We start from the raw sequence: 15,797 nt of genomic DNA on the forward strand, positions 1-15,797 counted from the left end.
TCCCAATACTTTGGCCCCCTAAAACAGAGGGACTATGTACAAAAAGTGCCGTCATTTCTAAACGGTTCACCCGATATGGATGAAAATACCCCCAAATTAAAGCTGACAGTCGCCATGTTCATTGCATCAATTTAAATTCTCAAGTTATCATTACTCATTGTGTATCTATTATGTGTTTTCCTTTTCTATCATTTCTCTATTTTCTTTCTCTCTGCATTGTTGGGAAGGGCCCTTAAGTAAGCATTTCACTGTTAGTCTACTACACCTGTTTACGAAGCTAGCACAGACTGGAATATGTTCCAGGACTCATCCAATGGCATTGAGGAGTTTAACCACATCAGTCACCAATGTCGTCCCCACAGTGACAGTACGTTTTGACCACAGTGAAGTGGTTTGGACACTTGGACAAAAGGAACACTTACATGATAATGCTGTTCAACACCATAGTGCCCTCCAAGCTCATCACTAAGCTAAGGACCCTGGGACTGAACTTTCTTTGCAACCGGATCCTGGACTTCCTGACGGGACACCCCAGGTGATGAGGGTAGGCAACAACACCCGCCACGCTGACCCTCAACACAGGGGCCCCTCAGGAGGGCTTTTGTCCTTTCCTGTACTCCCTGTTCACCTACAACCGCGCATAACTCCAACACCATCATTAAATTTGTTGATGACACAACAGCGGCAGGCCTGATCACAGATGACGATGAGCCTATAGGGAGGAGGTCAGAGACCTGACAGTGTGGTGCCAGACCAACATTCTCTCCCTCAATGTTAACAAGACAAAGGAGCTGATCGTGGACTCCAGGAAATGGAGGGCCGAGTACTCTCCCATTCACATCAACAGGGCTATAATGGATCGGGTCAAGAGCTTCCAGTTCCTCTGTGTCCACATCACTAAGGATACATTATTGTCCAAACACACCAACACAGTCATGAAGGGGGCACAACAATGCCCTTTCCCTCTCAGGAGGCTGAAAAGATTTGGCATGGCTGGAGTGGTGTAAAGCTCACTGGCCCCTTAGTTCCAGTGAAGGGAAATCTTCACGATAACTTTGTGGCAACAGTTTGGGGGAAGGCCCTTTCCTGTTTCAGCATGGCAATGACCCCATGCACAAAGCAAGGTCCAAACATAAATCGATCAGTGTGGAATAACTTGACTGGCCTCCACAGAGAGCCCTGACCTCAACCCAATCAAACACCTTTGGGGATTAATTGGAACTCCGACTGCGAGCCAGGCCTAATCGCCCAACATCAGTGACCGACCTCACTAATGTGGTTGAATGGAAGCAAGTCTCCACAGCAATGTTTCAACATCTAGTGGAATGCTTCCCAGAAGAGTGGAGGCTTTTATTTCAGCAAACAGGGGACCAACTCCATATTAATGCCCATGATTTTGGAATGAGATGTTCGACGAGCATTCGTCCCCATACTTTTGGTAATGTATTGTAGTTAGTTAAATAGCTACCTGGACTATCTGCATTGACCCTTTTTGCACAAACTTCTTTGACTCATCACATATGCTGCTGCTACTGTTTATTATCTGTCACTTTAATCCTAGTTGTACATACAGTGAACTCCAAAAGTATTGGGACAGTAACACATTTATGGCAGAGGGGAGTGTATGTGGCCCAGTACATCACTGGGGCTGAGCTTCCTGCCATCCAGGACCACCAACAACAAAATTCACTCTCCCAATACTTTCGGAGCTTACTGTATCTACCTCAAGTACCTTTTACCCCTGCACATCGACTCGGCACTGGTCCCCCTTGTATATAGCCAAGTTATTGTTACTCATTGTGTATCTATTATTACGTGTTTTCCATAACTTCTCTATTTTCTTTCTCTCTGGAAGTAAGCATTTCACTGTTAGTCCACACCTGCTTTTTTACGAAGCATGTGACTAATACATTTTGATTTCATATGATTTGACAGAAGTTTTGCCTCGTTTATATCTCTTAAAGAAAGTTTTGCCCTCTATTTTTGCCCATTAAGAAACCAAACCCAAGTTTGAGTCCCACCAGGGGAAACTAGTCGAGAGCAGGTTCTGTGTTTACTCTCCCCAGCTCACAGGCTTGGCCCTTGAGGGCATCCAAGTCCCCCATGAGATCTGCGGTAAGTAACTAATTATTGCTTTTGATGTAAACCAATTTGAGGAGGACCCCTGGATCCTAGGGGTGGGCTAAAGTGGAGCCGTAAGATCTGTGTACCCCAGGAGAGCAGAGCTGGGGAGAGCCCGCTCCATTTCTATTACGGTAAAATATAATCTAATAGTGGAGTTTATCATTTTTCTAAATGTATGATAATGACTTTCCCAAATACACTCCTGATCAGGCCTGGTCTCTGTGCCCTGAAGTGAGAGAGTGGGAGGTAGTGTTTCTCACTGAGCACAGGGACTCTCGGAGAGCAGCCAGGAAGCTTTTCCATTTTAATTTTTTTCACGCCAAACTGGTGCTTCAGCTGTGACCCCTGGCAAGAAGACACAAAGATGGCAGCCAGGTGAACCAAGTGGAGGGGAAAACAGATGCCCTCCCACACAGCCATTCAGTCACAGCCATTTAGAAAGCTAAATACAGTCAGGCTCTAACAAGGGCTGTGATCAGCATCACAATGCTGATCACAGCCCCTGCCAATGCCACCCCTACTCGCATCCTGCCCCTGTCTTTCTCAATTGATTGTGTTATCAACTCGTATTCCCTTTTCTTGCATTGTTTTGTTTGGCTGTTCTTGCAATATTTTGTGAACACACATGAAATGCACTTAACAAATACACTTGATTTGATTTGAGAGAATTGACCTGATAAGCTAAGTAGAAGCACACATGGAGCTGTCCAGTTATGATGCTCTTCAGCCTCCTGGTAAACAGTGTAACGTGGGGATGTGAGACCAGAGGAGGAGGTTTCCTTGAGGGGGCCAATGAAGGGTAAGGGGGTAGGTAGTGTATGTAGGCTGCAGTGTGCAGTGTGATGCAGGACTTGGCTGGGGCAGCTGCAGACGCTGGGAGTAGAACAGGATGAATAATGCACAGCCACGTCACCCCTGTCGTCATGCACCTCAGTGCTCCGCCACAGGCTACAGACATGTGCTGGGCACTGCACGTCATGTGTATATGTGTGTGCGTGTAGTTTTTGTGCAGTGTGTCTGTGTGTGTGTGTGCAGGGTGAAGCGCTCATAGCTTGCCGTTACATTTGAACTCCTCCATGTTCCCAGCTCCAGAGCACTGAGAGTTGATGTGACATGACAGCACGCGAGAACCTGCTAGAGTCAGTGGGACTTAAGCAGTAAATTGGAATTTGTTAACTGTCATTAGCCATAATTTAGATGGTAGCAATGGTCAAAAACCTAAATGGTGGATACTACTACTATTACGATACTACTGCTACCGCTGCTACCTTTTGTAATGGATGATAGCATTGGTGTAAGCGTTCTATAATTTTTTGTTAGTAGCACGAATATTGTTGCCGGTAATTTGTACTATGATCAGAATTGTTTCTTCATCATCATTTCCTTCTGCATTTAGATTGCAGATTTCTTCTTATTCATGTGTGAATACCAGACTTATTCAATTCCCAGCAGCATACCATCCTACATACCACTGCTGGCTTGCTTCTGAAGCTAAGCAGGGTTGATCCTGGTCAGTCCCTAGATGAGAGACCAGGTGCTGCTGGAAGTGGTGTTGGAGGGCCAGTAGGAGACACTCTTTCCTCTGGTCTAAAAAATATCACAATACCCCAGGGCAGTGATTGGGGACCGCGCTGTCTTCCGGATGGGATGTTAAATGGGTGTCCTGACTCTCTGAGGTCATTAAAGATCCCATGGCACTTGTTGTAAGAGTAGGGATGTTAACCCCAGTGTCCTGGCTAAATTCCCAATCTGGCCCTCAAACAGTCACCTATTAATCCCCAGTTTACAATTGGCTCATTCATCCCCCTCCTCTCCCCTGTAACTATTCCCCAGGTTGTTGCTGTAAATGAGAACGTGTTCTCAGTCAACTTACCTGGTAAAATAATGGATTAAAAAAAATCTAAAAAATCATCAGTCTTTAATAACCCAAGCCTTGGGATTTCCCCCAGCTTGGAGACAGGCCTCAGTAGAGCTGCTGCAGTCAAGTCTAGTTAGCATTTACCTCACAATGTGACTGACACATTTTACTAAAGGCTGGTGATACAATGGGCATTGTCTCAAACAGCGCTCGATTTTTGATGAGTGCCAAGGAGAATTCCGACTTGTGTTCTTAAATCACAGCAACGTCCCACTGTCACACCACAAAGTCCACAAATCACAGCAGGCAGACCTGCTGGCTAATCATATCCACTGAAATAGTCATAAGCAGCTGACTACAAATTCCCCAAAAGCCTTCCTGGAGGTGAAATGAGATCATTAATGTCAGCGGTAGCTCGCATGGAAGTAAACCACACAGTGATGGAAGGTTTAGTCTGTTGACTGACTGCCGGCATAACTCTACTTTGTGCCCATATGTTCTCTACTTTTGACAGCTTGGGCTGAAATAATAGGCCGTTTGTTTTCCAGAGTACACCTCTATATAATCGGGGACCTTCCAATGGCTCCTATTTGGGAAATGTGCTGAACCTCATTAAATGCTCTTCCTCTACCACCGTCTCTCAGTCTATGTATATCCATGCCTTATCTGAGGTATTTTGCCACCCTGTAGACCCATCAGTAAATGAATAGGGTAATAAATCATGTGGTGATGACGTATTGTGATGCATCAGGTATGTATTGTCTATAACTGAAGGAAAAAAAAGCGTAGTTCTGCAATGTATTAAGTCATAACATTGCTTCCCATTGCAATGCTTCCTATTTCAGCATTGGAACTTGGCTGCAGGGTCCCTGAGTGGGTTAGTGATTTGACTCACACTGGGACAAGTCCCTGCGGGGGATCTGCATGACGGATGCCTTGCCATAAACTCTGGGAAAGAAACAACAAATAAACATGAACAAAAACTTAGTTGGAAAAACAGGATGATAAATGAGTGACTCCACATGCAAAATAAATGGCAAGGCTGATTTCATAGATCACCTCTTTCTGCTTGATCTGCTGAGCTTATTATGGTAGGGTTCTTAAGCAGGGGATTTGCAAAGGATTTGTTAAATGGATATCCTGGCCACGTGTGAAATTTGTTCTCAACACCTGGAAGAGTTTAATCACATACAGAAAGCATTGAAATTGGAGGCAAAGTTGCAACCATTTTCTGTCCCCATTTTTAGGATAAGGTAGGACAATGGATTGAGAACGAATTGTCTCGAAGGAAAACATGCAAATACAGTATAGTATTGGATTGTATTTTTGTTTCACTTGATTGAAATTGCATCATGGTGACACTTCTGTTATGCTGTAGGTATGAGAAAGATATTACAGGGTGTTAAGGTAGCTACCGTAGGGTTTTACCCAGTGGTATGTGTATGTTACCACCCCTGAGAGATTTAGCTTTGGGAGAGACCTCACTAAACTCCTCTCAGCATAGGCCTGTTTGAGTTAGATTGTTGTAAAGATTAAAGGCCACAATCAAATCTCATCCTCTGCGCACACTCATTCACTTAATCTCCCTCACACCACTCACACCGTGCAGCACAATAATGTTACCAAATTCTGTTTTGCTCCGACAAGCCAGCAATCATCGCTCGAGCCAAACCTAGCCCCTCCTGGACTGAAAAAAATAGTTCAGATTAGAGCCAACACCTTGGATTTCATTTGCCTGTCTGCAATCTAAATATTTGGCTGGTGTGTCAGAGATGACAAGGCTTGTGGCAAGGCTCATGTGCAGTTTTTCTTAGCCGCCCCATTGTAAAAACCTCACAGTAGTTTTATAGTCTCATTAACAATACAGTACACAATCAATGCGGGAGGTTTTTCATTTAATTCTGTTTATCTGTTTGCCTAATTATTCCAGAACTCAGAGTGCTTTGCATTTGTTTGCATGCATATCATTTGTACGCCTTTGTCAATAGATGTGATTTGTTTTAAAAGATGGTTTTGTTGCGAGGGTTGAAGTGAGAATGATGCCAATAATTAATATGTTTGGCTATAGACAAAATAGAAATGACTGCAAATATTACCATTGGGCACACAAGGACATTTAATCTGCCGTGACTGGGATGGTTTGAAACTCAGAGGACTGCCAAACTCCTCCAACGCAGAGCTTTTAATTTATATTTAGTATGAGATATATATAGCTCTGTCCCAAACCCTGTATTCTTGTATATTCACACACACACACACACACACACACACACACACACACACACACACACACACACACACACACACACACACACACACACACACACACACACACACACTAGTTTACTTTGGTCCACAGGAGGACCAATAAACCATTGGGTCTGCTTAAGCAACCTAAGTGCTTTGTTCAACATGCCCACAGCTACAGCTGCTATACAAAAATGCATGTGCTTAGTGTCTTAGGATTGTTGGTTGTTAGTATCACTTCATCTCCTCGTGGTGTCAACCTACTTCACCCCTGTGCCACTCATTTAAAAGTCACATAGTACAGGATTACTACATGACACTGTATAGTCTCCACTCCGGATGCTGATGTCTCTATGTCTTGGTCTGTCTCTCAATGATGTGCCTGTTCTGCTTCTGTCTGTGACTCTGTGAATCTGGGTCTGTGGGTCTGTGTGTGGCGGACCCGGTACAGTAATATTGAGGACAAGCGTCCCATTGTGGGAGGACATAAACCTGCTTTGTGTTGCGCTGGAAGATCTGGCGCTGGGTTCATGTGCTGGACCAAATGAATGGCTGATCTGAATCCGCCTTACACTGGCTTCACTGGGAGAAAGAAAGAGATAGAGATAGAGAGAGAGAGAGAGAGAGAGAGAGAGAGAGAGAGAGAGAGAGAGAGAGAGAGAGAGAGAGAGAGAGAGAGAGAGAGAGTTATAAACCAATCTCCCATTCCTCCTTGTTTTCTATAGAGAAGGATACAAATATAGCTACAGTTGAAGTCAGAAGTTTACATACACCTATGCCAAATATATTTAAACTCTTTTTCACAATTCCTGACATTTAATCCAAGTAAATATTTCCTGTCTTAGGTCAGTTAGGATCACCACTTTATTTAAAGAATGTGAAATGTCAGAATAATAGTAGATTGAATGATTCATTTCATCATTTATTTATTTCATCACATTCCCAGTGAGTCAGAAGTTTACTCAATTAGTATTTAATAGCATTCCCTTTAAGTTGTTTAACTTGGGTTAAACATTTTGGCTAGCCTTCCACAGGCTTCCCACAATAGGTTGGGTGAATTTTGTCCCATTCCTCCTGACAGAGCTGGTGTAACTGAGTCAGGTTTGTAGGCCTCCTTGCTCACACACACATTTTCAGTTCTGCCCACAAATTTTCTATTGGATTGAGGTCAGTGCTTTGTAATGGCCACTCCAATACCTTGACTTTGTTGTCCTTAAGCCATTTTGCCTTAACTTTGGAAGTATGTTTGGGGTCATTGTCCATTTGGAAGACCCATTTGCGACCAAGCTTTAACTTCCTGACTGACGTTTTGAGATGTTGCTTCAATATATCCACATAATTTTCCTACCTCATGATGCCATCTATTTTGTGAAGTGCACCGGTCCCTCCTGCAGCAAAGCACCCCCACAACATGATGCTGCCACTCCCGTGCTTCAAGGTTGGGATGGTGTTATTCGGCTTGCAAGCCTCCCCTTTTTTCTCCAAACATAACGATGGTTATTATGGCCAAACATTTCTATTTTTGTTTTATCAGACCAGAAGACATTTCTCCAAAAAGTATGTGCAGTTGCAAACCGTAGTTGTTTTTTCCTTGCTGAGCGGCCTTTTAGGTTATGTCGGTTATGTCGATATAGGACTCGTTTTAACTGTGGATATAGATACTTTTGTACCTGTTTCCTCCAGCATCTTCACAAGGTCCTTTGCTGTTGTTCTGGGATTGATTTGCACTTCTCGCACCAAAGTACTTCATCTCTAGGAGACAGAACGCGTCTCCTTCCTGAGCGGTATGACGGCTGCGTGGTCCCATGGTGTTTATATTTGCGTACTATTGTTGGTACAGGTCTACAATTTTTCTTCTGAGGTCTTGGCTGATTTATGTTGATTTTCCCATGATGTCAAGCAAAGATGCACTGAGTTTGAAGGTAGGCCTTGAAATACATCCACAGGTACACCTCCAATTGATTCAAATTATGTCATTTAGCCTATCAGAAGCTTCTAAAGCCATGATATAATTTTCTGGAATTTTCCAAGCTGTTTAAAAGCACAGTCAACTTAGTGTATGTAAACTTCTGACCCACTGGAATTGTGATACAGTGAATTATAAGTGAAATGATCTGTCTATAAACAATTGTTGGAAAAATGACTTGTGTCATGCACAAAATAGATGTCCTAGCCGACTTGACAAAACTATAGTTTTTTAACAAGAAATTTGAGTGGTTGAAAACTAGTTTTAATGACTCCAACCTAAGTGTATGTAAACTTCCGACTTCAACTGTATATGTTTTATGTACCGTACTGTATGGTTGAAAAGTCTCTCCTCAATCAATTTGGAAGTAGTCAGTTCAAGGGGCAATCTGCAGTTGCTACATCAATTTTTGGACTTATAAATTAATGATAAATACCCATTGAATCTTGTAGCATATCACTTATAACAGCCTCACATGAGAGTTTTTCAACTGTTGTACCCCATCAGAACCCAAAATAATAGCTTGTTTTACTCCAGTGTTTGTAAACAAAGTAAATGTAAACAATCTCTGTACTGTATAGCATGGATCAACAACTAGATTCAGCCGTGGCCCGAAACTTGTCTTGAGCGGATGGTCAGGGAGCCGGAACATAATTGCAAATAATTTGAATGCAAATTAACCGCAAGAAGCCCCAACAAATATAATTTTTGACTAAAACATAATCATTTCAAATTACATTTGTATACAATCACATATAACTCACTAGTGTGCGTGGGAATACGTTTGAACAGATATCCAAAAGTAACACCACTTGGAGCTGATTTGCTGGTGTTTTTACAGTTACAACAACAACAACAACAACAACAACAACAACAACAAAATATATATATATTTTACCTCAAAGCTTGGTTTTCAGCTTTATTTGTTATTCATCTGAGCATATTTCCTTCATTATTATCTCTCCTTGTTGAGTAAACATGTTTAAAGTGTGCTCTAGTCATACGAATGTGGATGCTCTATTTTTTTATGTTTCCATAGAAATACTGTCAAAAACTGAATAGTGTATTTTTGTCCCCCACCGTGTGTCTGCTCCTGCTCTGGCTGAGAAGTGTCTATGAGATGTGTCATTACATGATAAACAAATAGGATTTCTTTCTCTCTATGAAACATGATCGTCTTAATTCTCCCTCCCAGGTCTGGAGGAGTAGGAGGGATCCCATAACTAGTACAGTACCTAGTCACTCAGTCAGTCTGCTTGCACATGATTGATGAAATGTCACTAGGCAGACTGTGATTGCCCTGTGCTCTGCTTGATGGGAACATCCAGATTGTAACAGCCAATAAAGCCCTGCTCTGTTCATATTTCTTCCCTTCACCTTAGCACTAATGAATTATTTTTTATTTCCTGCAGGATATAGACCTACGCACTGACTGGAGTTGATTTATCTGTGGAAGACCTGCTGCAAATGGCTGCCCTGCCTGTGTCGCCAGGATGGACAACAGGATTGTCAATAGGATGCGGCCTGAAAAATATCGGCAAGTGAAGATGTCGCCTCCGCCAGTGTGAAATCAATGGGGAATACTTGCCATGCGAAGAGCCTTTGAAAGTTTTGACAGCCGCGTGTTTGGGAGGCCTGATACTTTGCCTTTGATTGCACCCCTTCCTGTGAGTGGATCTAAAGTGGATTGTTGCTGCTAGCGCTGTGGTGTGATTAGCCCCTTTAGTGTGTGTGTGTCTACTGGTGTGGCAGAGGGAGCATGCCCCTGCAGAGACCTGGCTGTCTGAAGCTGTACCCTGCCTGGAGGGCCATGCAGCTCCGGCTGGGCGTAGGCCTGGGTCTGGGCCTGGACCTAACCTTCCTGCTGTGGATACTGAGCCTAGCACAGCAGGCCCTGGTCACGGCCTCTCAGAAACTGGACGAGACGGACCCCGTGGTCACCACCGTCTACGGCAAACTGAGGGGCGTCAAGAAGGAGCTCAACAATGAGATCCTGGGACCCGTCATCCAGTTCCTGGGGGTGCCTTATGCCGCACCCCCCACAGGCGAGAGGCGCTTCCAGCCCCCAGAGCCACCCATCTTTTGGCCGGAGGTCCGTAACGCTACGCAGTTCGCCCCGGTCTGCCCTCAGACCATCGTGGAGGGGCGTCTGCCAGACGTCATGCTGCCTGTGTGGTTCACTAACAACCTGGAGATAGTGTCTTCTTACGTACAGGACCAGAGCGAGGACTGCCTTTTCTTAAACATATATGTTCCCACTGAGGATGGTGAGTTAATAGCCAGACCAAAAGGGAAAACAGACCTAAACCAGCAACCTCTTTTTAAATATATTCCTGTCTGTTTGCTGACAACAGAGTGAGAAAAGCATGACCTTTGCATGTTTACGTGCATGACACTGCTTTTATGTATGTTACTGTGTACGTGTGTGTGCCAAAGTTTATGTGTGCCTCTGTGTGTGAGTGTATGTGTGTGTGTGCCTCTATGTGTGCACCACTGTGTGTGTGTATGTGTGTATGTGTGTGTGTGTGTGTGTGTGTGTGTGTGTGTGTGTGTGTGTGTGTGTGTGTGTGTGTGTGTTTGTGTGTGTGTGTGCATGTGTGAGTTTGTGTGTGCATGTGTGTGTGAGTTTGTGTGTGTTTGAGTGAGTGAGTGAGTGAGTGAGTGTGCGGCTGTTTATTAGTCTCCTGATCCCTCCACCCACATGCACATCGTCCTGTCCACCACAGCATGTCCATTCAGGTGAGACTGGTTCCTCCCTTCTTTCTCCTCTTCATCCTCTTCCTCCTCTTCCTCCTCCCCCTCCTTCTCACTCCTGACTGACAGCGGCTCATCATCTGTCCATTGTGTGTAGGCACAATGAACAGAGCTCATCAAGGAAGAAGCTCATGTAAATAATGATTATTGATTGATTCACTGACTTATTGATTCATGAACTAAGCCAATAAGAGCAACTCTCTTTGTTAACTAATTTTTCCTTCCTCAGCAGTCAGATAGTGGTGTTGCATGCTCCAACTGTCCTTAATGGAGCTCCATGTTATTTTTTAGTCTTCTATTCATTTTACAGTAAAAAGAATATCCAAGGAATGTGCCAGGAAACCGGGCAAGAAAATATGTAGACAAGGAGGTATGTATGCACTGGAATAAATAACACAGAAAACAGAGAAGGACCCCAAAAAAGCCAGCTGCATGGGGCCACAGAGAGAGGAGTCTCTCCTCCCCAGGCAGCACACTACCAAGAGGAGAGGAGATGGGGCACTCTGATTGGCTGCCAGGTCCTAGGTCAGAGAGTCTCCTGTAATTGATGACATGTGTGAGGAGTTAACTGTGGGGAGACGACGTCCACTCTTAAATTAGATGGGCGCACGGTGAACTTGCAGAGTCTAATCTCAATTAAAAGGGATGGTATCCCTGTTCCATTGGCTTGATCTGGCTGTATCGATCATGGCTTCATCAAGATAATGTCCTCTAGGCTCCCTCCTCCCTCCCTCCCCACTCCTCCCTCTCCTTCCTTCTCTCCCTCTCTTCTGCTGGTTGGCAGAGTGGCAGTTCATTGTGCCTCTCAGGGCCGGTGACAGTGCCCTTGATAAGGCGTGTGGTGTTAATGCAGCCACTCTGGCAGGCAGGGAGCACTCATTAAACATCCTCTCTCTGTGTCCTCTCCCTCCTCTCTTCTGAGTGACACACACACAGGGCAGGGCAACCCCTCTCCAACCCTCCTCCCCTTCGTTGATCTAGTCACACATATAGTATTTTTGTGAACATATAGCTCCAATCTCTTTAAGAGGTGTATATACTTAATTTACCCTTACTAACTAATCCTGTCATAACATGCCCCCTCTTTCCCTGTTCGTCCTTGCCTTACCATTTGACCTCCCTTCCTGCCAGTCAGAGCTACCATGTCAACCCCCACCCCCACCCTTCCACTTAACAGAGAAATGAGAGTATGACAGATTTCACATGACCCCCCCATGTGATACAGCAAGTGCAGGCCATGAAGTGGCTGATAACACCTTTTAATATTTTATATTTTTAATGCTCACTTTATGATGTAAAAAAGTACAATGAACATGTTACTGTGTTTTGCCACATTGTCTATCCAAGTGTTCTTATTGCCTACAAATACATTTAGACCTCAGTGACATCAGTAATGCAGTAAAGAGTCATGTTTTGTTAGTAGGCTATTTATCATAATTCCAGCCCACATTGTTAATAGGATTTCAACTTTACAGATGAGAATTTCTCAGTCACATTGATAGTTACAGAGGAGAGCTAGTTCACCCTCTACATCCTCTGTAATACTGCAGAGCTTTTCAGTTATGGTTGGTATTAATTCAATATTCTGTTCCTTTGGGCACATTTGAAGCTGTGTGTTTGGTGGTAATTCAGGTTAAACTGTGATAATATGGTCCTTCTACGTGAGGGCATCTTTTGATCCATTGATATTCAAACATAGAAGATATGCCACTCTGCATGAATGTCTTTGATGTGGAAGTAATTTGCAGCAGCATTTTGACTTAACATAGTGTTATGCAATATTATGATTTGCCAGCTCTCATCTGTCAGAATAGGATATGAACACATACTACCCATCCACTAAGATATTAGTTAGCTTGTTCTCGGAATTTGCGTCGACATTGAGGGTACACTCTTCGAAAGAAAAGGTGCTATATAGAACCGAAAATAGTTATTGGGTTGTCCCCATAGGAGAACCCTTGGAAGAACCCTCTTGGTTCCAGGTAAAACTCTTTTAGGTTCCATACAGAACCGTTTCCACAGAGGGGAAACCTGTTGGAACCCTTTTTTCAAAGAGTGTACTACAGAGCTGATTTAGAATGAATCTGTGTAGTTGGGGAAAGTTGGTGAAGCTTAAATGAGGCTCTTTCTGCCAGCTCTATAATCGGTTTGAACATGGATTCTATGAGCCGCTGTTCATTTGTTACAATAACACACAGCGGAGAATTTAGCTGCAAAGCAGGAAACGCTCACTTCTGCTGCATGACTTTTAAAAAAGCTTCCAAAGTTAGTAACTTCCACATTTAAATTTCAGACTTGATTTGCCCTAGTGAAAAATGTATCAACCCCTACTAAAAATGTCCATTAATTATAATCCACATAATAATTCACATTTCCTGTTGCTGCAGGATTATTTTCCCACTGTAGCAAACTGTCTCAAATGAAGATCCTACATCTGTAGTAAGTCTGCAGTACTCCAAATAACTGAAACCCAGTGTAGTTAGTAGTGTTATGATGATGGCAGTTTTACACATAGCATTGGTCGCTCCAGCGGGGTACATAGTTGCCCTTAGCACTATTTGGTACTTCTCAGTTGACACAGAACCCTCCTCCCCCACCTCCCTCAGTCCTCTTTCCATTTATGAGGCCTCGTCCCAGTTTTGTAATGGTTGAAGGGGGCTCCTGGGGGAGGTGCAGGGCCTCACACGGAGGCAGGAATAGATTTTTACAGCTTCAATACATTTCCAGCATTCTCCCCACTGTGTCTCCGGAGAGAAGCTGTCTGTAAAACCTGGGCTAAATTTCTGTCTGTTTTTGAGGTGTGCCGTAACTTTGTTCATATGGGCTGAAGTACTATAGTATGTGTGGGTGAGTGAATGTGTATGATTGTCTGTGTGTGTCTTTGTGTGTCTGTGTGTGTCTGTGTGTGTCTGTGTGTGTGTGTGTGTGTGTGTGTGTGTGTGTGTGTGTGTGTGTGTGTGTGTGTGTGTGTGTGTGGACATATTGGTGTTACCATGCATTTCAGCCTTTCTCTGTAAGAGAGAGCGAAAGCACCAGACTTGTCTGTATGTGTTTGTGCAGGACGTGGGTGAGCATGTGTAGACTTCTGAACACTTACAAATTGCCCTGCTCTCTCTCAGGAAATCAGAGATTAATTATTCTAGTGGCGATTGTAAAAATCACCTGTAGTTTGTGCTAAGTGTATTACATTTTAACAGAAGTTTACAATGGTGGGCTCAGCATTTTGAAATGCAGCTTGTAGAATAAAAATCAGGCCGTGAGTGAAGGAATTATAGCTTGGTAGAGTGTGGAAAGACCCTATATGTTATTCATGTTGGATTGGAGTCTCTCGGAGGACTGCAGGGTATGATGTCTTTGCACATGAACTGCAGGGTATGTATGATATGTGTGCACATGGACTGCAGGGTATGATATGTGTGCACATGGACTGCAGGGTATGATATGTGTGCACATGGACTCCAGGGTATGATGTGTGTGCACATGGACTGCAGGGTATGATATGTGTGCACATGGACTGCAGGGTATGATATGTGTGCACATGGACTGCAGGGTATGATGTGTGTGCACATGGACTGCAGGGTATGATGTGTGTGCACATGGACTGCAGGGTATGATATGTGTGCACATGGACTGCAGGGTATGATGTGTGTGCACATGGACTGCAGGGTATGATGTGTGTGCATATACACATGGTTTTATCCGCTGTGGTGTGTTAGAAGTATGTGAGTCGTGGGGACTGCTCTGTAGATTTAGCAAGGTGCCTCCAGACAATCTTTGTGGGAAATCGAATCCGTTAATTGTCAATTGATCGATCGTGATTTCAATACTGAGAGGCTCTTTTCAATCTGAAAAAGTAATATCTCACTTGGTTCTGAAGGCTCCATGCTCTCTCCCTGAGTTTCCATCAACTGAGGTATGAAAACTTTGATTGGAAATTCTCCCCTGATCTTTTATGCTGCAGCAGGAAGAATGGTGGCTGAAACATGTACTATTGTTGTAAGGCTGAGAGCTAGGTACAGATGGCATTCCAAGGTGCCAGTGTTGATAACTACAGCTAACTATGAATGACAACTGTATTATGAGAAATATAGATGAGTATCTTATGTTTTGAATCTTTAATAAAGGGCATTAAACTGGAGTAAATAGGCTAGACTCATTACACAACTCCTCATGTAGTCGGGAAACAATGGCAAACAACAAACCTAATATTGCTTTCTGTACTGTTCATTTCTCAGAAATTATATTTTGCTGCTGTATGAAATGAATTTCATTTCAAATATGCTGTTGGAACAACACATATTGCTGCCGAGAAGTAACAGCTTGTTTCTGTAGTTTCAATTTCATATTTGCAGCCATTCTTTATGGGCATTTGCAAAAATGTCCTTACACTATGTAATGCATGAGGCCATTTGTTACAATGATGATGGAGAACATTCAACAATGACATTGCAGTGAGTAGAGAGGGAAATGTTTGTTTTCCTTCAAGCAAGCAGTGTCAATAGTTATAGTGTTGATGCACAGACACGCAAACCCTTGCAAACCCTTGCACTTTTACACATGCTAACATGTTCAGAGCAGTAGGCTTTGATCCTGTCACTTCATTTTTTGTGATCTCATGGCCTATTCCTTGGAATTCAGAGCAGGGTTGAATAGAGGCTCTTTAAGAAAACACAGGCCCGGATGTGCAATGCTGCAGTGAAGGAGAGAGAGAGAGAGAGAGAGAGAGAAGAGAGAGAGAGAAAGAGAGAGAGGGAGAGAGAGAGGGAGAGGGAGAGGGAGAGAGCCAGAGCCAGTGGGTGATATAATGTTTGGACCGACTTGGTCGGTGGCAGCTGTGATAAATTCTGA

General features: G+C 43.6%; 1 protein-coding gene across 3 annotated transcripts in view; it reads left to right on the forward strand.

The window, feature by feature from the left end:
* LOC110521588 (neuroligin-1) overlaps nucleotides 1-15,797 on the forward strand; it is a 338,049-nt gene that overhangs the window by 62,206 nt on the left and 260,046 nt on the right. For all 3 annotated transcript variants that reach the window (XM_036968746.1, XM_036968744.1, XM_021599245.2), the window contains exon 2: nucleotides 9,608-10,462. In XM_036968746.1, the coding sequence (XP_036824641.1) occupies nucleotides 9,955-10,462 (508 nt within the window). In that variant the 5' untranslated portion in view covers nucleotides 9,608-9,954. The remainder of the gene's footprint in view (nucleotides 1-9,607; nucleotides 10,463-15,797) is intronic.

Source organism: Oncorhynchus mykiss, chromosome 30, assembly GCF_013265735.2.
Source record: "Oncorhynchus mykiss isolate Arlee chromosome 30, USDA_OmykA_1.1, whole genome shotgun sequence".
NCBI classification, from domain to species: Eukaryota; Metazoa; Chordata; class Actinopteri; order Salmoniformes; family Salmonidae; genus Oncorhynchus; species Oncorhynchus mykiss.